The 21,996-nt window shown below is 33.4% G+C and overlaps 2 protein-coding genes across 2 annotated transcripts; both read left to right on the forward strand.

Moving 5' to 3' along the window:
• The first annotated feature begins 1,282 nt into the window (after positions 1-1,282).
• Positions 1,283-2,933, forward strand: LOC110728410 (protein FAR1-RELATED SEQUENCE 5-like). Its single transcript, XM_021908066.1, has 3 exons — positions 1,283-1,840; positions 1,999-2,472; positions 2,553-2,933. The coding sequence occupies exons 1-3, from the start codon at positions 1,283-1,285 to the stop codon at positions 2,931-2,933; spliced, it is 1,413 nt and encodes a 470-aa protein (XP_021763758.1).
• A 6,788-nt stretch (positions 2,934-9,721) lies between these two features.
• On the forward strand, positions 9,722-17,514 carry LOC110728420 (ATP sulfurylase 1, chloroplastic-like). Its single transcript, XM_021908072.1, has 5 exons — positions 9,722-10,427; positions 15,049-15,454; positions 16,457-16,717; positions 16,805-16,891; positions 16,994-17,514. Exons 1-5 carry the CDS (start codon positions 9,907-9,909, stop codon positions 17,147-17,149), a joined length of 1,431 nt encoding a protein of 476 aa, XP_021763764.1. The 5' UTR covers positions 9,722-9,906; the 3' UTR covers positions 17,150-17,514.
• Positions 17,515-21,996: the final 4,482 nt, after the last annotated feature.

The following is a 21,996-nucleotide window of genomic DNA, read 5'->3' on the forward strand; positions in this document are numbered from 1 at the left end:
GAAAACTTACAAATTGCAGAATTCGATCATCAATGGAGAATTCGACTTTCGATACAACAAATTGCAGCAATCTCATTCACGAATTGCTACAAAAACAGAGGCAAATTGAGACTGAATTTGAAATCGATTTAAATCGATCGATTATAGAAGAAGAAGAAGAAACTAATTGTTTTGGAGATGAATTCGTACCAATATTCAACAATCCAGACAATGCAGATGAAGCAATCGATAATGCAGATGAAGCAATTGAGAATGCAAAAGACGCAATTCACAATGCAGAAAATCAAGTGGTTCCTGATAAATCAATTGATTCAAATTCAGAACAAACAACCAAATCAGATGCAACTGAAGGTAATTTCTATGAATTTTTGAGATTGTATGCAAAAAGTAACCCTTTGAATACATAATTGTTACCCTTTTCATGCATAAACGTGACCATACTTATGCCTAAATGTTACCCTCAGATTGAATGCAGAACTTTTTAGATTGCATGCAAAAAAGTAACCCTTTGAATGCCTAAATGTTACCCTTTTCATGCTTAAAAGTGACCCTATTTATGCTCAAATGTTACACTCAGATTGTATGCTGAAAATTCAGATTGTATGCAAAAAGTAACCCTTTCAATGCCTAAATGTTACCTTTTTCATGCATAAAAGTTACCCTATTTATGCTCAAATGTTACACTCAGATTGTATGCTGAAAATTCAGATTGTATGCAAAAAGTAACCCTTTCAATGCCTAAATGTTACCTTTTTCATGCATAAAAGTTACCCTATTTTCAAACGAATGTTACCCTTTTTTTTATGCTGTCTGTGGTTATTATCTGATTTGTTTGTATTAAATAACAGATACAAATCCAATTGATGCTTATGATTTAGATCTTAGAGGATCATTTGTTGGTGTGGTAAGAGAAACTTTTGAAGAAATTTTGGAATTGTATGAAAAACATGCTGCTATACTGGGGTTTTCAATAAGAAAACATACAACTAGATTCAAACAACACACAAAAATAGTAACTGAGAAAAACTATGTGTGTTCTGCTGAGGGAAAGAGACATTCTGGTCAGAAGAAAACAAAGTTAGTTGAAATGGTTGATGAAGAGGATGTAAATGTAAAAACAAGAAAGCCAAGACAAGTATCCATTACAAGATCAAATTGCAAGGCATGCATAAGAGCAAAAGTGAATAAAGAAGGACAGTTTGAGGTGGTGGCTCATGTTATTCAGCATAACCACGAGCTAACAAAGCCATAGTGGCATTATTTGCATCGTTCTGAAAGAAAAATGACAGAGGAAAAAGTTGTAACAATCAAAACAATGAAATCTTCAGGTCTAACTACAATGGACACTTACAATTACATGGCTACAGAGGCTGGAGGAGAACAGAATATAGGCCATAGTGTTGTAGATCACCTGAATTTCTGCTCAAGGTTAAGAATGGAACAAATTGAGGCTGGAGATGCTCAAACTTTAGTGAACATTTTAAGTCAGGAACAATCAGAGGATCCAAACTTCTTTTTTAGAGTGAAGTTTGACAAAGAAGGAAGAATTTGCAATATCTTTTGGAGAGATTCAATGATGCTAGAAGACTATAGGATATATGGAGATGTTCTTATCTTTGATACAACATACAGAACCAACAGATATAATCTTATATGTGCTCCATTTGTTGGCATAAATAACCACGGGCATAATTGTATGTTTGCTTGTGCTTTTATTGGGGATGAAACGACAGATTCATTTGTGTGGTTACTACAAACCTTCTTCAAAGCTATGGAGGATAGAAAACCAACTTCAATATTCACTGACCAGGACCAAGCAATGGCAAATGCTATACTGGAGGTAAAAGATTTATATTGACATCTTATAGATTTGAGCTATGACAATAACGTTTTCCTTTTTCACATAAAGTTACCCTTTTAGCTGCATAAAGTTACCCTTTTTAGTGCATAAAATAACCCTTTTAACAGCATAAAGTGACCCCTTTATTTTCAATGCAGGTGATTCTTAATACAAGACATAGACTTTGTATATGGCATTTGGAGCAAAATGCCATAACCAGATTTGGAGCTCTTAAAAAAGACAAAGAATTCAAATTTGCATTCAACCAGTGCTTAAAGATGTGTGTGACAGAACAAGAATTCGAAGCAAAGTGGCAAGCAATGTTGCAAAAATATGAGTTGACAGATTACTCTTGGTACAAAAGAGTGTATGAGTTGAAAGACAAATGGTGTCCTGCCCTTTGTAGAGATTTCTTTTCAGTAGGGATCTTATCGTCACAAAGGAGTGAAAGCACTAATCATGCCATAGGATTCAGAGCAAGTAAAGCAACTACTTTGACAGAATTTTATACCATATTTAAGAAGACAACTAATCGTTGGAGAAGCACAGAGAAATATGATGAGTTTACCTGTAGCAAGTCAATAGCATTCACTTCATTGCCTCTATCTGGAATGCTAAAGCATGCCGCACAGGTAAAAAGTTAACTGACAAGTACATAAATTACACCTAATATATGGCAATTTAAATGAAGCTACATGATTTTAATGTACAGGTTTTCACTTTATCACTCTTTAGAAATTTTGAAGAGGAGTTTGGATACTCTATGGCAACAACTGTTCAGATGTTAGGCAGTAATGAAGAATGCCTACTTTATCAAGTAACACTAGAAGACAAGCCATGGTCTGCACATCAAGTAAACTATATACAAGAGAGCCAAACTGTATGGTGTACTTGCAAAAACTTTGAAGCATCTGGATGGTTATGTTATCATTGCATCAGAATTCTACATTTGCATTCAGTAACAAGAATACCAGACAAGTATGTTTCAAAAAGATGGACTAAGTTTGCAAAAATAGAGGCATGGGATAGGTTGAAGAATCAGGATCCTAAACAGCAATATATTCCATGGAGGCAAACAATGATGAGGAAATAATACAATCTAATCTTAAAAAGTCAAGAAAATGAAGAGACAAGAGCATTTATGGAAGAAAGCTTCAGAAACAGTCTTAAAATGGTGGAAGACTTACTTGCTAGTGCTGCTCAGAAAGAAAGTGCAGAAGCTGCTTCTAACATTCCTGATGTGGCAGACAACACTCAAAGCAATACTGACGCTTCTTTAGCATCGAGTACAAGCACATGTGTACCAATAATTCTTGATCCTAAAAGGGCTGTAACAAAAGGAAGAAGCAAGAGAGCAAAAGGAGGACTTGAAAAAAGCAAGAGAAAAAGAAAACCAGCACTGCCACCTCCAAATTCAGAATTTGGATCAAAGACACCTAACTTACGACTCTTTTAAGATCTTTTTTAGAACATTTTTTTTTTCGAAATTAATATACCTTGTATTGTTAAACTATTTTTCTTTTGTTTTGACATTTTTATTAGCACATGTTTAATTATTGGAACACATCAACTTATGTTACCCTTTTAACGTATAAAAGTAACCCTTTTCATGCATAAAAGTAACCCTTTTCATGCATAAAAGTGACCCTTTTCATGCATAAAATTTATCCTTTCTATCCCCTAAATCAACCTTTCTTTGGCAATAGTTACCCTTTCTGTTAATAAAAGTTAACCCTTTTATCAATAAAAGTTACCCTTTTCATGCATAAAAGTTACACTATCTACCCACAAAATTATACCTTATCATGTATAAACTTATTATTTCTACCCACAAAAGTAACCCTTTTTATGCTACAAAGTAAACCTTTTTATGCATGAAAGTGACCCTTTTCGTGCATAAAAGTTATCCTTTCTATCCACTAAATCAACCTTTTCTTTTCTAATAGTTACCCTTTCTGTTAATAAAAGTTACCCTTTTTATCACTAAAAGTTATCCTTTTCATGCATAAAACCCCTGACCCTTTTATTTTACAGAAAAAGTGTCCATTTTCATGAATAGAAGTGACCCTTTTTCTACATAAAAGTGACCCTTTTCATTGCTAAAATTACCATTTCTAACAATAAAATCTACCTTTTTCTTGCTTAAAAGTTACCCTTTCTATAAATAAAAGTTACCCTTTCTATAAATAAAAGTTACCCTTTTCTGCATAAAAGTTACCCCATAAAAAACATAAAAATAAACCTTTTAATTACTTTATGTATTCACATACATCAGTATTCCAAAAACAACTAAAGACTTTAAACTAAGTTTAATTACTTCATTAAACTTAATGTATGCACATACATTAAGTTTTTTCATTGTTAAAAAAACCCCCTGAACTAATCAGCTAACAACTATCAATTATTTCACTATTTAGAAGGAGTAAACTTTTTTGCCTGCTTTTTTGCCCTTTTTCCTTTGTTCTTTTCCTCTTCTCCCTCTGCCTTTGCTTCTGCTTCTGCTGCCATTTATCTTTCTTCTGTTTCTCTCTTCTTCTTTGCAGCAATTGCAGCCTTTAATCTTTCTTCAATTCCATTGACATAAGCAGGATCTTTCTTCTTCTCATTGAACTTGTGTAATTCTGACAACACATCGTTCCTAGATTCATTCAAATCACACAGTACCAGTGTGGTACAGATCTCTCCTCGTAAAAATTTCCTTCCATTAATCTCAAAACAGCAAAAAAAATAAAAATTATCAATATGTTATTAATAAAAGCAATAGAAAGGAAAAAACTACAGAAACTATATAGATAATTACTGTTTTGAGATCATTGAATTTGAACGATTCACCAACAAAATGGAGCATGTGATACATGACAAAGACCCCACAGTCCAAATTGTCAACCTTTTCTTTTCTCCATTCCAACTCAACAACTTCAAAACCATAAGAAGGTAGCTGAGAACTCTTTGGATGATTTCTTTTGCCAAGAAAAGCACCCATTTGAACACACTGACATAAAATATAAAAGTTTAGAATACATTAAAATCAAAAAAGTTAAAATGGAAACAATGAATCAACATTAACATAACAAAAAAAAAACAAACATAAACATACCATCTTTGAACACAATTCTTTTGTATAAACAAGAGCAGAATCAGTCCAGATAATATTGTCAAGATAATATACCAACTCTTTTGTATGATCAATAACATACAAAATGTAGTGATTCTCAATAAGAACAGGAAAATAAATCTGAAACAGCAAAATTAAAGAGATTTAAACAGAGCATATCATAAAGAGAACACTTTTAAATTTATTACATTAAGTTTAGAATAAAAATACCAGATCAGCATCCATTATATTACATTCTGGATTCTCATAGCTAACCCAAACTTCCCATATGTCGTGCAAATCCTTAACAGCACTAGATATGTTACCTTTGCCAATATTGTCACAAACATGCAAGAATGAAAACTATTAAAGTATAAGATCTCAATAATATATATATAAAGTAAATGTGTTAAGATATAAAAAAAGGAATGAAATAACTTACACTCTGCCTAACACCGAAGAAGAATTTCCGAGGACCAGTAGCCTGAAAACATGCTTTCTCATTCAAATACAGACAGAAGCAATCAATAGCGCACCATCGAATCCTGAGTGGAGCAACAAGGGACACCATGTCTTCTCTTGGAATTAAAAAGTTCATTCCAAAAGTAACAAGGCTCTCACTGAAACAATAAAAAAATAAGATCAACATTAAAAAAAAAATATAAGAAAAAAAACAGATAAAAAAATAATTATAATAAAAAAGGACACTTAACTTCCTATCCATTGAAACATCCTTCAGCAAACAATAATCGAGAGTTTCCAAATGTAACTGAGGCAAATTCTTGAAAATCCGAGCATTGCTCTTTACAAAAAGAGTTACAAAAGGCACCTGCACTCCTACATGTCCACAGTCTAGAGAGCATAGAGATTTATTTGCTCTGAGTCGAGGAGGTTCATTTTGATCAATATGCCCGACAGGAATATTTTGAGTAGGACCAGGAATGATAGCAGAAGGTCCAGAACCATTAAGGCCTTCATTAACTATTTTTCCATGACCATTGTCATCATCCTTAGGAATATTTTCATTGAAACCTTGTGCGGGTTCTTTTTCAGGAACAAAATCTTTGTTACCTTTTGTAGGTTCATAAAAACCGCAAAACATATCATGTACAGACTTCATTTTATTACACTCATCAATTAAACCATCTAAAATCTTCAAATAATGAGGATCAGAGAGTAGCAGTTCAGTTTGAGAAACTGAAACAAAATCATCAGAAGATAATGAAACACTTCTGCGAGAAGTAATCAGATCATTCAAGGTTTGAAAACCAGTTGACTGAACAAATAATAAAACATCCATATTTCTTTTAAACAAAAGAAACGTTTCATAAACAACCTACAAACATATGAACAATGAAAAAAAATGTTACAAATAAAAATAATAAAATAAGTAGGAAATCTAAATATATGCTAAAAGTGACCCTTTTAAATGCATAAACTGGCCCTTTTAAATGAAAAAGTTACCCTTTTGTATGAATAAAGTAACCCTTTTAACTTAATATTGAAGATAACTTTAATGCAACTAAAGGGTAACTTCGGTGCAAATAAAGGGTAACTTTGGTACACAAAAGGGTAACTTTTGTACACAAAAGGGTAACTATTGTACACAAAACGGTAACTTTTGTACACAAAGAAGGGTAACTTTTGTACACAAAAAGGGTAACTTTTGTAAACAAAAAGCAATAATAACTAAACATATAAGAAAACAGAACACTTACATCAGTTGAATTTTTTTTAATTTCTTCATCGGTCATAATACCTTCTGGAAGCTCAAATGCAACAATGCGACCAGTGGTACCACTTGTAGAAGGACCCTTATCATAACCCAAAGTAGGAGCTGGCTTAAAAACAGTTCCCCTAAAATTAAACTGTGACACAGGATATGTAATAGTATCCAATGGTCCCTGCCCATAACCACCAGCTTTGATCTCTAACTTAATTCGCTTCTTAATCTTTACATTCGTCCAATGTTGAATTAAAGGAAGAGTACTACTTTCCTTTTCACCTTGAAAATTTAGACGATGAAAATACATAATTTGCAAAGCTAGCAAACAACCACTAACATTTTGAGCATTTTCATCATCCTTATACTTCTGAACAACCTTCTTTAACTTTTTTAAAACATATGAACACCAATCAAAAGTTTTAATTTCATCAACTTTTTCAACAGCTTTCAGCAACTTCAATGAAATAGTCCTATTAGTAGTAGGAGCTAAAAAGCTAGACATAGCTTGAAGAACAAAACACCTCTTAAATACTTCCCCTCCATCAACCAAATCAACCATCCTAGACTCCAATTTTGACAAATGAAGAGGTTGCTTACCAGAAAGACCATAATCAGATCTCCATGCCTGAATGATACGTTTATCTACACTTTCATCTTCAGAATTTGTATTAAGTTCAGGAACACAAATATCACTCAAAGGCAAGCAAAACACATCGCATATATCATTTCTAGTAACAACAAATTCTTTACCAGTAGCGATGGTAAACATGCAGCTACCAGCATTGAAGTTTTCAACAAGCCAAGATAGCATTTGACGATTAAGAGTTTTCAATTTAAGATGTAATAAACCTCCAAAACCAATTTCTTCAACAGCCTGTTTTTGCTCAGGACTAAAGTTCTGCAGCAATATTTCCAATGAATAGGGTCTACATCTTGCAATGATTCTTCTTTGCTCCCTAAATAGAAAAAAAAAGAAAGAAAATGTAACTAAAACAATATAAAATAAAAACAAAATATAATTAAAAATGTAATAAAAAAATATGTATACTTACATAAAAGATTCAGAATCAGATTCAGAAAGCATTTCATAATCAGAATCTTCCACTGTATTAGCTTTCTTAGGTACAATTTTGGCCTTCTTAGGAACTATTTTGGCCTTCTTAGACTCTGGTTTGTCACTCTCAGGAATTGTCCCAGCCTTTTTAGATACTGCTTTGCTCTTCTCAGGAGCAATCTGGGTCTTTTTTGGTACCGGTTTAGGCTTAGCAGGCTCTTTAGGCTTTCCTTTTCCTTTTGTAGGCTTTTTATAACGATAACCACCTATTGAACCACCTGTATATAATTATTAAAGTAATATAAATACAAATTCAGAAATTACTCATGGAAAAATATAGAATAATGTTCACAAATGACACTTTTAAATGCATAAAGTGACCCTTTTAACAGCACAAAGTAACCCTTCTAACAGCACAAATTGACCCTTTTAACATCACAAAGTGACCCTTTTAACAGTATAAAGTGACCCTTTTAACAGCATAAAGTGACCCTTTTAACAGCATAAAGTGACCCTTTTATATGCAAAAAGTGACCCTTTTAACTGAAAAAGTTATTCATTTAACAACATACACTGACTCTTTTCCCAGCATAAAGTGACCCTTTTAACATCACAAAGTGACCCTTTTAACATCACAAAGTGACCCTTTTAACAGCATAAAGTGACCTTTTTAACAGCATAAAGTGACCCTTTTATATGCAAAAAGTGACCCCTTTTTTTTTGCAAAGAGTGACCCTTTTAACTGAAAAAGTTAATCATTTAACAACATACAGTGACTCTTTTAACAGCATAAAGTCACCCTTTTAACATCATAAAGTGAACATTGTCAAAACATATAAATGACACACATGTCTATTACTCAAACACAATGAGCAATGCATATATGCATGTTAATCAAACACAGATGCACAAACACAATGCGAATATGCCTATTATACACATAATCTAACTAAAACATAAAACCTAAACAAATAATCAGTTTAATTAGCATTCTCTGACTAAAACCTAACATACAAAATTTGAAGAATAATAAGCAAAATTTTGAATCAATTATATACAATGAACAATAAAATAAAGCAAAATTAAACATAATAACTTCATAATTCAAATTCAATTATCATAATATGCATAAAAAATCAACTGAAAACTATAAAAAATAACATGCACTACTAATTCGACATATATAAGCGAAATTTCAATTGAAAAATTTGAAAAAATGATGTAAAATTTAAGTAAACACACCTTCTTCAGCATCTACAGCCTTCTTTGTAATCTTCTTCTTCACCATTGCAGAATCAACACTACGAAAATCGAAAACAAAATCAAAATCAAAAAACCTAAAAATCGAAGAATCAAAACAATTTAAACTAACAAAAATCTCAAAAAAATAAGTAAACGAACCTGAATTAAGCAAATAACAACTTCACCAGTGAAAAAGAAGAAAGAAAAAGCTCGAAAATTAACAATGGAGGACAGAGAAAACGCTCGAAACCGCCAGTTACTTGCTTTTTAGAGAGAGAAAAACGAAGAGAGAGAAAGCTATAGTGAATGAATGAAGAGAGAAAAGTTCTATTTCTTTATTTATTTTGGCAATCATTAGGAAGCACGTGCCAAACCCACTAAATTGACAGTTGATACTTGTCCAAAAATTCCGCCATTCATTAAATTAATGAACATCGGTTTTTTTTTAAAAATTTGTGATGTAAGAATCATAATTCACACAATTTGGACAATTAATTCCAAACAATCCTTATTTTTGACAAATAATCTCATGATTCACACATTTTATAAAAATAAAATCAATTTATTACAATCTCTATTGTATAAATTGTAAATTGAATATTTTATGGTGACCAATTTTACCATTACCAAAGATAATTCAATATTGAATAAGCCTTTTGAATATTCCAAGTTCATCTCTGTCTTTTAGGCCCCTTTATTAAAATATTAAAAACCAAACAAAAGCACTTACGCAAACTCAGCCTCCATAACACAATTTTCCAAATATTTTATTTCCAATTATTTCCCATAATGTTTCATTTAATTTATTTTAGAATCATTGAACATATAAATTACGGGTAGTAGTTGTATATATAAAACCACAAATGTTTGTCATTTGAGCACAATACCTTAGGCTTGGGCAAAAAGCCAGGCCTAAATTAAATAAACAAACTCAAACACAACAACAAATAATGGCTTCAATGGCAGCTATTTTCACCAAAACCCCGTCAAATCCAAATATTTCATTACCAAAGCTTTCGAAAACCAGATTTGGTTCATCAAATATTATACCATTTTCGACCCGAAACTCGAACCCTCGGGTTCGAACCCAACTGCGATTGCAAGTCGCATCGCAGCTGATTTCGCCCGATGGAGGTAATCTTGTTGAACTAGTAGTTGATGAATCCCTCAAGAGAGAGAAAAAGAGGGAGGCTATTGAGTTGCCAAAGATCAAGCTTACTAAGATCGATCTACAATGGATTCATATTCTTAGTGAAGGGTGGGCTAGCCCACTTTCTGGGTTCATGAAAGAAAATGAGTTCCTCCAAACGCTTCATTTCAATTCGCTCCGACTTGATGATGGTTCATTTGTCAATATGTCGGTTCCGATTGTTCTCGCCATTGATGATTTGGTCAAGGATCAGATTGGTGAGTCTCGCCGTGTTGCCCTGTTTGACCCTGCTCGTGATGAGCCGGTTGCGATCCTCAACGAGTAAGTTTTTATTTATTTCGGGTTCGTTTGAAATCGTGGTTTTCTGTTAACCGGAAGAAAATAAAAAAAATTGTCGAACAAACTATTTTAGGGAAAAAATTTCATTCGTGAACAACTATCTTTTTCTTTTATTTTTTAAAAAAACTACCTCAAAATTAAAGAAAAGTTTAGATAACACTACCCATTTTCGTAAGAAAAAAAACGTTTAGTGGGTTCACTTTTTCAATGTTCCTACTTAATTAACTCCTCTAATTACCATCTTTCTTTCCTAATTAACTTTCCCTAAACCCTACAATTTAAAACCCCAAATTAGACATCCTATCAATTACAATGGCCAATTAGACATCCTACCAATTGCAGTAACCAATTAGTAATTAAAATACAATTGAATTTAATCTTAAAGTCAAAATAATCGAAACTTAGAACTCAAATGAACTCCTAAACCCTAGAAATCAAAACCCCAAATTTATTTGAACTCATAAACCCTAATCTGAATCCCTAATTTACACTCTAATTAGGTTAATTGCGTTCAATTAAAATTTGTATACAAATACAATAAATAATAAATTAAAGGAAAAATTGATGGGAATAATCCCATCTTTTGAGCGTCGGAGATTAATAATCCCACCTTTGGGATATTTTTAAATAATCTCACCTTTGTACCCAATTTACTCCTAATAGTCCTGGGTAACCAGTAGCCGGTTGAAGAGGTAATTTTTTTTATTATTATTTTTTTACATGTGTCACAATTTGATTTGTCCAAAATTAAAATAAAAAAAAATTAAAAAAAAAACACCACAACCCAAACTACACCACAGCCACCACCACCCAGATCTTAGAACCACCAACCCACCCAGATTCCGACCGATTTCCCACTGCCCCAAAAAGCGACCGACTTCCCACCGCCCCAGGATCAAATCATCCCAACCAGATTCCGACCAAGATCCCACCCCAGCCAAACCACCAACCCACCCAGATTCCGACCAAGATCCCACCCCAGCCAAACCACCAACCCACCCAGATTCCGATCAAGATCCCACCCCAGCCAAACCATCCCCAAAACCACCTTCGAAAACCAAATCTAAAACCACCTTTGAAAAATTGAAAACCCACCAAGTCGGCCTGAATTGAGGTCAGGGGAGGAAGGCGCGGTGGGGATGGGGGACAGGGAAGATAGGCGCGTCGGGAATGGGGGACAGGGAAGGTCGGAGCAACCTTACAAGGGACGGGGGACGGGGAAGGTTGAAATGGGGGACGGAGAGGGGCTGGGATCGGGGGATGGGAAAGCTCGCTGGCCGGTTCCTCGACGCCGATTGGTTCAGGGGGGTTTGATAGCGACGCCGGCATTGGAGTTGGGGTTGGGGATGGCTGGCCGGAGAGAGAAAGGGTCTTCAAGGTTGCGGGATGGTTGGTTTCGAGGGTTTTCGTGATGGTGGAGGGAGGTTGTTGGTTCTAAGGAGGGTGGCGTCGGCGCTGGGGATCCGGTCTAGGTGGTCGGGGTTGTGGGGCAGGGGAGTCCGGTAGCAAGGTTGGTTGGAACAGGCGGCGGGGAAGGTTGGGTGATTTTTTAATTATTCAATTAATTTCTTTTTTTTTTTCTTAAAAAAATTAAACTTAATTTTTTTTTGACCAATCACTAGCCAACACGTGTGTGGTAACTTGTTATAACAAGTTCCATGACCGGTTGGGATTATTAGGAGTAAATTGGGTACAAAGGTGGGATTATTTAAAAATATCCCAAAGGTGAGATTATTAATCTCCGACGCTCAAAAGGTGGGATTATTCCCATCAATTTTTCCTAAATTAAAAGGAAAGTGTGAACATTACTTAAATAATTGAAAATTTGTGTTCAATTGATTGAGTATAATCTTTTGGATTATTGAGTGAAGGGAAGTTAATTAGGGAGGAAAGAGAAGGTAATAAGGGGAGTTAATTAAGTGAAAAAGTGAAAAATAGGCCCAATAACGTTTTAATTGGACGAAAATGTTAATGGATAGTGCTATCCAAACGTTTTGTAACTTGTGGGTAATTCTAAACAAATAAAAAAAAAATTGGTTGTTGTTAAACCCTATTTTTAGGATAGTTTTAGGCAAAATTTCGTTAGTTTAAAATATGTTTGTGTTTAGATTATACGAATTTTATGTGTATAGAAAAATTGTTGTGGGATTTTGTTAAAATCTTCTCAATATAGATATTGACAGGATTTTGTTTCATTTTATTTTTTTTTACAAAGTTTTGATCTTTAAGGGGGTGTTTGGTTTATATAATTAAGGTATAAGGTATGAGTTTAGAATAGTTTAAACCCAAGGTATGGGGTTTAGAAACCTTAGGGGGGGAGGTTGGTTTGGCTCTTTGCCATACATTTAGGCATCAAATAAAAGAAAAACATTGTATTTTATAATCATATCAAACATATGGTATTAAGAATCAAGTTCTAAACCCATACCACTATGGTTTCATTCCTGATTCCAACCCCATACTAGTTTGCGAACCAAATGCCCCCTAAAATACATACAACTAAAAGCAACTCCAATGGGAAGCTAATTTGATAATTAGCTTGCCATGCCACATAAGCTTTTAAGCTAAATATCATTTTAGCTAATTTTTGCTTTAATGGCTAGCTATTAGCTTAGTAATAGTTGTTGGATTGAAAATGCATGGAAAGAGCTAAATTGATGCAATTGACATTTTATTTTAGCAAGTTTAATTCCCAAGCAAATTAGTTTTGCCAAGCTAATTTGCTTAGCCAAGCTAATTCAGTTTTCTAACTCCAATGGTTAAGTTAGTATATAGGAAATTATTGAAATTACAAGCAAGTCCCTAGCTACAACCATTGGAGTTGCTCTAAATATTGTTAAATTATTTAAAAAAAAAAAATATTGTTAAATGATCTTAATAAATGTTGATAGTCTAAAACTCTAAAATGAATGATTTGTTTTCTTTAAAAAATAAAATAAAATGAATGATTTGTAAATTGTATTGCAATTGTTTATCGATTAATGTCTTCCTTATTTTTAATTTTTTTAAAAACAATTATTACCGGGTTAATGTGTACAGAATGGAGCAGGTAGCGGGATTCGAACCCCCAACCTTTGAGTGGAAGGGGATGTTTTAAATTTTTTTAGTTTTTTTTTTCTTTTCCGTACTATGTATTACAACTTCACAAGTTTAACTGTTGAAGTTTATGATTTATTCTCTATATTTTGTTTTAATCTAAAGTTATGTTTAGATTTTGCTGCTTTGGATATTTGATATTTAGCTTTAGAGAGAAAATATCCTTTTTTTTATCGTAGATTTCAAAAAATCGATTCATTATTTTTTTTGAATTTAAAGTTGACACTAATATAATGCAAATAAGACTCTTTGGAATACAAAGAAAGAGACTGATACCATAAATTATTTTTTGATGGGATAATCATTAAATTTGAGTGCTTTGTTTGCTTCTTAAGATACCCTTAGTGATTACTCCGGTAGACTTAACATTCAAAACACTTCTATGTGTGGGATTAAATCTCAATTTGGATTGAATTTGAAATGAATTTTTTATTACTCATTGTGTTAATCTGTTCAAACAAGTACTGTTGCTTAATGGAGTAACATGTTTTTGCTTTAGCCTTTTTGAGATACTTGACATGAGAGCTGCCACTATTGATTACTTCGTAAGATTATTTGTAAACTAAAAAAATGCCCAAGAGTGAGTGCACTCTTATTAATTTAGTTGTAAGTCACCCATTATGATTTAGAATGTACTGGAGAGAATGGTAGACTTATCATAGGAATCATGAGACAATACTAGAATTCTTCGAAGTGTGCAGAGTTTTCATGTTATACTAAAAAAATACACCTAATAACGAACTTGTACTCCATTATTAATTTAGTTGTAAGTCACCCATTATGATTTAGAATATATGGGAGAGAATGGTAGACTTATCATAGGAATCATGAGACAATACTACAATTCTACAAAGTGTGCAGAGTTTTCATGTTATAGTGTATAAGTTTTTAAATCTGCACCTAAAATCCGTGCATGCATTTTAAGATTTGATTCTTTTTGTTGACAACATATACGTAGTATATAGAACATGCCTCTGGGTTACTATTGACATCTATAATATCTCTTATATTAAGGACGTGAAATTATTTAGACAAGCACTGTTAGGCAAATCTTTGACTTTAGACCAATAATATTTAGTTTTGTGGCTTACCAAGTCTTTTTTCTTGTGTCTTTTAGAAATTTGACAATTATTTGAGTATTTGCAGGAAAATATTTGTTGACAGTTATTGTAGGAGTAAGGATTTGCTGTGTTTATGAAGAAGCTAGATTTTGCTCAGTTTCAGTTAGTGATGCAGTCAACCCCATAATTTTAGAGCCAAAAAAAAAAAAAAAAAGCCATCATAAAAGAAAAAACCAAACTTTGATGTGTTCAGAATTTTACATATGTTCCTGCCATTTTTTTTTTTTTTACATATGTTCACATCATAACAATTGTTGTGTGTGTCAAATATTACATGACAAATTCCCTGATGGAATTGCCGATGCTTTAAAACTTTTGCCCATTCATGTTTGTATAATGCTTCAACAATCTTATAATCAATTTTACTGTATTTGTTTGCCATCCAGCATTCAGATATACAAGCACAACAAAGAAGAACGTGTTGCAAGAACATGGGGTACAACTGCTCCTGGTCTTCCTTACGTGGAGGAAACAATAGCTAATGCTGGAGACTGGTTGATTGGAGGGGATTTAGAGGTTCTAGAACCTATCAAGTTCAATGATGGTCTTGATAGGTTTCGTCTTTCCCCTGCTCAGCTACGCAAGGAGTTCCTCAGTCGTGATGCTGATGCAGTCTTTGCATTTCAACTTAGGAATCCAGTGCACAATGGTCACGCTCTGCTAATGACTGACACGCGTCGTCGACTTCTTGAGATGGGATATAAGAATCCTATCCTTTTGCTTAATCCACTAGGAGGCTTCACTAAGGCAGATGATGTTCCGCTGCATTGGCGCATGAAGCAACATGAAAAGGTTTGGCAACCTGCTCTAATGATAATTGCATTATCTAGGCATTTTACACTGTTAATGACTCTGCTTGGCAATTTACACATCATTGTGACTACATGACATGTTCATTGGAAAATTTAACATATATACTTCATACTGCAAGCCATTTTAGACCATAAACTATGGCTCTTACACATTATATGAAAGGGTGGCATGTAGTATGATCTAAATTCTAGAACTTTTGATGTTCATGTCATCATCATTTGAGAAGCTTCTCGTGTATGGAGTGGATCCTACCCCCTGCATATTATTTGAAAATTTGGAAAAATTTTGTTTCCTATTTTTGTTTTAGGATAATTTATGATGACTCTACAATACCTATTACGTATAATTGTAGTGGGAAAAGTACATAAATCACACAGCTACACTATAAATCTAAAGGGTTTTTAGTGCTTATTCTGTCTTTATCTTTAACATTAGGTTTTGGATGATGTGACAATTTTTTTTATGAGTAGGTAGTACTTTATTTCATTAACAATTTGTTTGGATAGGAAGAAATGGAAGGAAAAGAAGAGAAGAGAAATGGAGGGGGACAAAATCTCTTGTTTGGGTAAAAGATTGGGGGAAGGAAGGGGAAGGAGAGGGAGGGATCCATTTTCCCTTTCTCTATAATAACCATAATCTCTCCAAAATTGGAGAGATCTGGAGGGAAAATGGAGCTCACCTCCCCCTTCCTTTCTTTTCCCTTCCCTTCCTCCATTTTCCCTCCCCTTCTTTTCCTTCCTTCTCTGCTATCCAAACAAAGCGTAAGTAGTCAACTTGAGGGGGAAAGTGAGGTTTCTGACATATTTTTTCACAAATATAGATAGCACTTCATTGAACTGTTTTGTCATGCTTCGTTATTGTTTGGACGTGAGTAGATTTGGATGATCTCTTTTTCTTCAGGATATTCAGATAATTTAAAGAATAATAATCCCAGATTAAATGCATGGCATCCCTAACTGTTTTAAATGTGACATATATTAGGTACTTGAAGATGGGGTGTTAGATCCAGAAACGACTGTTGTTTCGATATTTCCTTCTCCTATGCACTATGCTGGTCCAACTGAGGTACAATGGCATGCAAAGGCTCGTATTAATGCTGGTGCCAATTTTTACATTGTTGGCCGTGACCCTGCTGGCATGGGTCATCCTGTTGAGAAAAGAGATTTATATGATGCTGACCATGGGAAGAAGGTGCTTAGCATGGCTCCTGGACTCGAGCGACTCAACATCCTTCCATTCAAGGTTCAAAATTTTAGCTTTGAATTATGATTCTTTTTGGTCTGTTGCATGTTTAAATGAGGTATTAATCACTGTTTCCTAAAACATCAGGTTGCTGCTTATGACAAGACTCAAGGCAAAATGGCATTCTTCGATCCATCAAGGCCTCAAGATTTTCAGTTCATATCAGGCACCAAGGTAATCGATTGTCACATCTACAATTCTAACAGGGCATCGATAGTTATGCCATTGTTTTAGCTTGTAAAACATTATAAATTGATCAAGTTTGTCCTATTGCAGATGCGAACTCTGGCCAAGAACAAAGAAAATCCCCCTAATGGATTTATGTGCCCTGGTGGATGGAAGGTTTTGGTGGAATACTACGACAGTGTTGCTTCTTCTGACAATGACAAGATTCCTCAAGCCGCCACTACTGCTGCTGCTGTAGCTGTTTGATGAGTTTTTTTTAGTCCCATTTGAAACTTCTATCGTTTGTGTGAAATTGCTATGAATTCCTATTTCCTACGAATATTTGTCTCGAAAGCTTTGTTCATATTTCTGTTTCTGGAGTTCTCTGGTCAAAACTCGCTGCTTGGTACCAGGTTACGTAGGGTCCTGAGTATTTGCTCCCCTACCCTAAGTTCGTGGAAGCATTTCTGGGGGAATATGCATAATTCTCCGTTCTAATTCAAAGGCTTTCGCAAACCATCATTGTAACAAATTGGAATGAATAATGAATGAACTGTGGTGATCTCACATTGTATGCTCGATTGTTCGAAAACTTAGGGTCTTTGCTTAATTGAACGGGTATCTTGTGTCCACCTAAAGTGTTGATATTGGAATGTGGGTAATTCTTTCTGTTTCTTGGTTCAAAAACTTTTGTATACATCCGGTTTACACTAATATTAGTGTACATCGAGCAGTATAAGGGTGACTTTTAGCTAATTTTAGGGTAACTTTTTGCCTGTTTTTGGGTAACTTTAAACATAATACAATCTTTATATAAATAAACAACAAGAAAAGTTTTATAAAGGTAATTTAATTACATTCAATCATTAATAATTGATTTTTAGTCATTTAAAATGTGAATAAAGTGTAGATAATTTTTATTTGAATTGGGTTACTTTTACGCATATTGCGGTAACTTTTATTCATTTCAGAGGTAACTTTTAATCAATTTAAACTATATTTATAATGGATGTACAATAATTACACCTGATTTTTTTAAAAGTTTGTGTTCTTGGTTATCTTCTTATTTTATGTTTCGATGTGATTCTTATCCATTGTCCTACTGTTACTGTCTAATATATTAGGAACTTCGTAACTTCATTTGGATAACCCGGTTATTCTAATAGTTGAAATCGTGATACTGCAAGGAAAGTAGGAAGCACAACATATCTGCAGAAAACGTACACAGGTACACTCAACAACAAAAAATCAATTGAAAACGTGAAATGTGCCTTTGGAGTCTAATAAAACGTGAAAACATAAGTCCCTCATACGATAAATATATTAGGTAGTTTCATATGTTACCTGAACTTCTAATCAAACTGGTATTTTAATTTACTTAACAATATCTGTACTATAATCATTAAATATAAAATTAACGTGATACAAAGTATCTTTTTTGCCTAATCAAATATCTATGATTTGCTTCACACTTTTATATATATATATATATATATATATAGAAATGGGATCATATGACTATATGAGACCACATCCCTTATGTGAGAACCCTATTATATGTGAGGACTAATTATAACCGTTGGATCAATTACATCCAACGGCCACAATTAAATCCCGGTCAAACAAAACTCCTGTGTTTTTTCTCTCTTCTCCTTCCTCTTTCACGCGCTATTTTCTCTCTCCTCACAATTTCTCTATTTTCTACTCTCTTCTCTCTGCTATTCTCTCTGATTTTTCATCACTACTCCTTCAATCTTCATCAATTCTTTTTCAAGGTGAGTTTATTGTTTATGTTTTCATGTTCTTCAATTAATTTTAGGTCACATTCAGTTACATTTGTTGATTTTCATTTTGATTTTCGCTGATTTCTGCTCACATTGTTTATCAATTTCTGTCGATAATGTTTTACTTTGTTTTTTTCATTGATTTTAGTTTTATTTTCGTTTTTTGAGTAGTTATCAAGTTGACTTTGCTTATTTTCGTTATTGTCCAGTTTGTTCGTTTTTTTGGAAACCTACAATTCACTGATAATTTTTGCTATTATGTTGATTTTAGCTTGATTTTAGGTATTTTAATTATTTTGTGTATTTTAATTTGATTTTCGGTTTACTTTAGTTCTCAATTATGTTTTATTTTCTGGTTTTATCTTATTTTTTGTTTGATTATAGCTTTATTTGAGTAATTATTAGTTGATTTTAGTTTTAATTTTGCTTCATATGAGTAATTATCTTACATTTTCTTTGTTTTTTTTGGAAACCTAGAAGTAATTGCTATGGATTCTGCAAATGTTCCTCAAGAAAATACAATGTATGTGTTTCTGCTCATTTTATTTTTATTATTTGAGTTATTATTAATTTTGTTGTTGTTGTAGATTAGTTGATTAGTTGTATTACTTGTATGAGAGTTCTTGTAGATTAGTTGATAACTTGTTCATTTTATGTTTTGTTGTTCATTTATGAAATATTAGCTTTTTAATTGACAGTTACAAGCAATAAAAAGTTGTAGATTATGTTGGGAAGTAATTTTCAATACATCTAAAACTGCCACAGGTCAATACTTGTATGTGAAAGCAAATAGGAAAAAAAAACAGTTTAAGATGGGAGTACAGGGCTCTCATCTCTTTTGTTTGTCTTAGAAATTATCACAATCAAAATTCCCTGTGCAATGTTATTACTATCGTCACCACAAAGCTACCAACTTCGTCGTGTACTTAGTTCGGCTTTTCACATTAGAAGCCAAGAAACTGATAGTTCGAAGGCGTTTTACTGTTCGGCTTTTCACATCAGAAGCCTAGAAGTTAGTTCATTATGTTGCACATCAAGTCTTTAAGTAGATATCAGTGAGAAAGAATTTGAGTTTAAAAACAAGTTCTCTAACTTCTTCACAGGTTTGAAAGTAGTTGATAACTTGTTCATTTTATGTTTTGTTTTTCATTTTAGCACTAAGTATTTGCTCATTTGACAAATGAGCATTTAACTATTTGCTCATTTGAGAAATGAGCAATTAACTATTTGCTCATTTGAGAAATGAGCATTTAAGTTTTTGTTCATTTTGTTAAATTAGTAGCTAAGTATTTGCTCATTTGACATCAAGGATACTATTTTGTTGAGCAGGACATCTGTTGAGACAAATTTTGCTGTTAATGTTGGTGAGCAAGATGCAGCAGGGGCGGGACAGTTAAGAGTTATTGGTGGTGACCAAGATGCAGCAGGGGCAGCACAGTTAAGAGTTGGTGGTGACCAAGATGCAGCAGGGGCATCACAGTTAGGAGTTGTTGGTGGTGACGAAGATGCAGCAGGGCCAGCAAAATTAGGAGTTGTTGGTCGTTCTACACAACCATAATATAAAGGAATGAGTTTCAAGACAGGATCTTCTAATGACAAAGGAAAAATGGTTTTAAAGGACACATTAAAGAAAGAAAAACAGATGATTAAGGTAGTGGAGATGAAATCTAGCAATGAATTGCAAGGTTTGAAGTCAGGCAATGAAGTGGAAGGTTTGAAGTCTCACATTCATGGGACATTGCATAGTCGGATGTCACCCTCATCCATTGTTCAAGTTATGGAATCAGTTTTACTTTCACAAAATCAGTTGAAAGCAGTTAAAGATATAGGATTTGGGTCGATGGAGTTTTTGAAGGTGACCCAACTACCTTTGCGGTTGGGTTTATGGTTGGTGCAACACTTTGATGCTAAGACGTGTTCATTAAATATTCCTGATTCTGATCCTTTCCGTATTACTGAAGACCATGTGCATGAAGTTCTTGGGTTGCCAATATGGGGCATAGAGATTGATAAAAATAATTTTTTCAGAAATAAAAAGTCATTCAGCAATGGAAAAAGCAATTCCAAATCAACTCACTCTCTATCAAAATAGGGGAGCTTAAAGAGTTTTTGAAGGAGCATAAGTCATCTGGTGCTATGTTCAAACGGAACTTTGTAGTTCTTTGTGTGTCTACACTGATGGATGGTAGTCTTGTTATTTTTATTATGCTCATTTTACTTTCAATTTGCTCATTTTCAATTTAGTTTGCTCATTTCTATTTTATTTTGCTCACTTAAATTTCTATTTGCTCATTTCTCTTTTGTTTTGCTTATTTTTTTTGTCAGGGAAACAAAACATGAATATTAATTATGATATTCTTACATTTCTTTCTGATGTTGATAAAATCAAGGACTTGAATTGGTCAAAGTATATCCTTGATTCTCTCGTGAAGGACAAGCTTTTATGGGAAGAACGTCCAACTCGTTCTTTTCCTGGGTCTTTATTGTTTCTTATGGTATTACTATAATTTTTGTTTATTTTTAATGTAGTATTTCTTACTTATTTGTTGATTTTTAATTTACTAATTTTTCTTTTCTTACTTGTTTGTAGTTATTATATGTTGATCAATTTGTACTTTAGGAAGTTCGAGCTGCACGTGAAATTCCAATCTTGAAAGGGTGGACAACAGCTATGCTGTCAACACGTGAGAAATTGGAACTCTTTAAAGGGAGGCTTGGAAATATTCGTGCTAAAAAGCTTGATGCTGGTTCTTCTAGCATGACACAGCCTAAAATGATGTTTAACTATAATTTTCTGTTTTAATCTTTTCCTTTTTATCCTATTTTTTCAACTTCTTTGTTTTTTATTTAGGAAAAATTCATTCCTTCTGAAGTGGAAACTCAAGTAGTTGCCAATAAGGTAACCATATATACTGTAATATTCTTTGTTCTTTTTGGAAATGACCAAATAATTTTTGCTCATTTGTCTAATGAGTAAGCAATTACTTGCTCATATTTGAAATGAGCAAATAATTTTTTGCTCATTTGACAGATGAGCAAATTATGCAATTGGTTATGTGTTATAAGTAAGCTTGGTTTATATTTGTTAGGATATTTGCTTTCAACTTGTTCTAACTTTCTTTTTCTTTTTTTTTGTTTTGTTTTTGTTTGTCTTTAGGAACAATCTGATCCAATTCGTACAAAAAATGAAGAAAGTGAACAAGATCCAAAGAAGGTATTTATATGAGTTTTCTGGAAACCAATATTAATTTTTTGTTCATTTTTAGAGTTCTTCTCAGTATGATGCATAGAGGCAAGTGGCCATATGTGTGCTTTTGCATTACTCATATG

The sequence above is a fragment of the Chenopodium quinoa genome, unplaced genomic scaffold (assembly GCF_001683475.1).
Source record: "Chenopodium quinoa cultivar QQ74 unplaced genomic scaffold, ASM168347v1, whole genome shotgun sequence".
Lineage (NCBI taxonomy): Eukaryota > Viridiplantae > Streptophyta > Magnoliopsida > Caryophyllales > Amaranthaceae > Chenopodium > Chenopodium quinoa.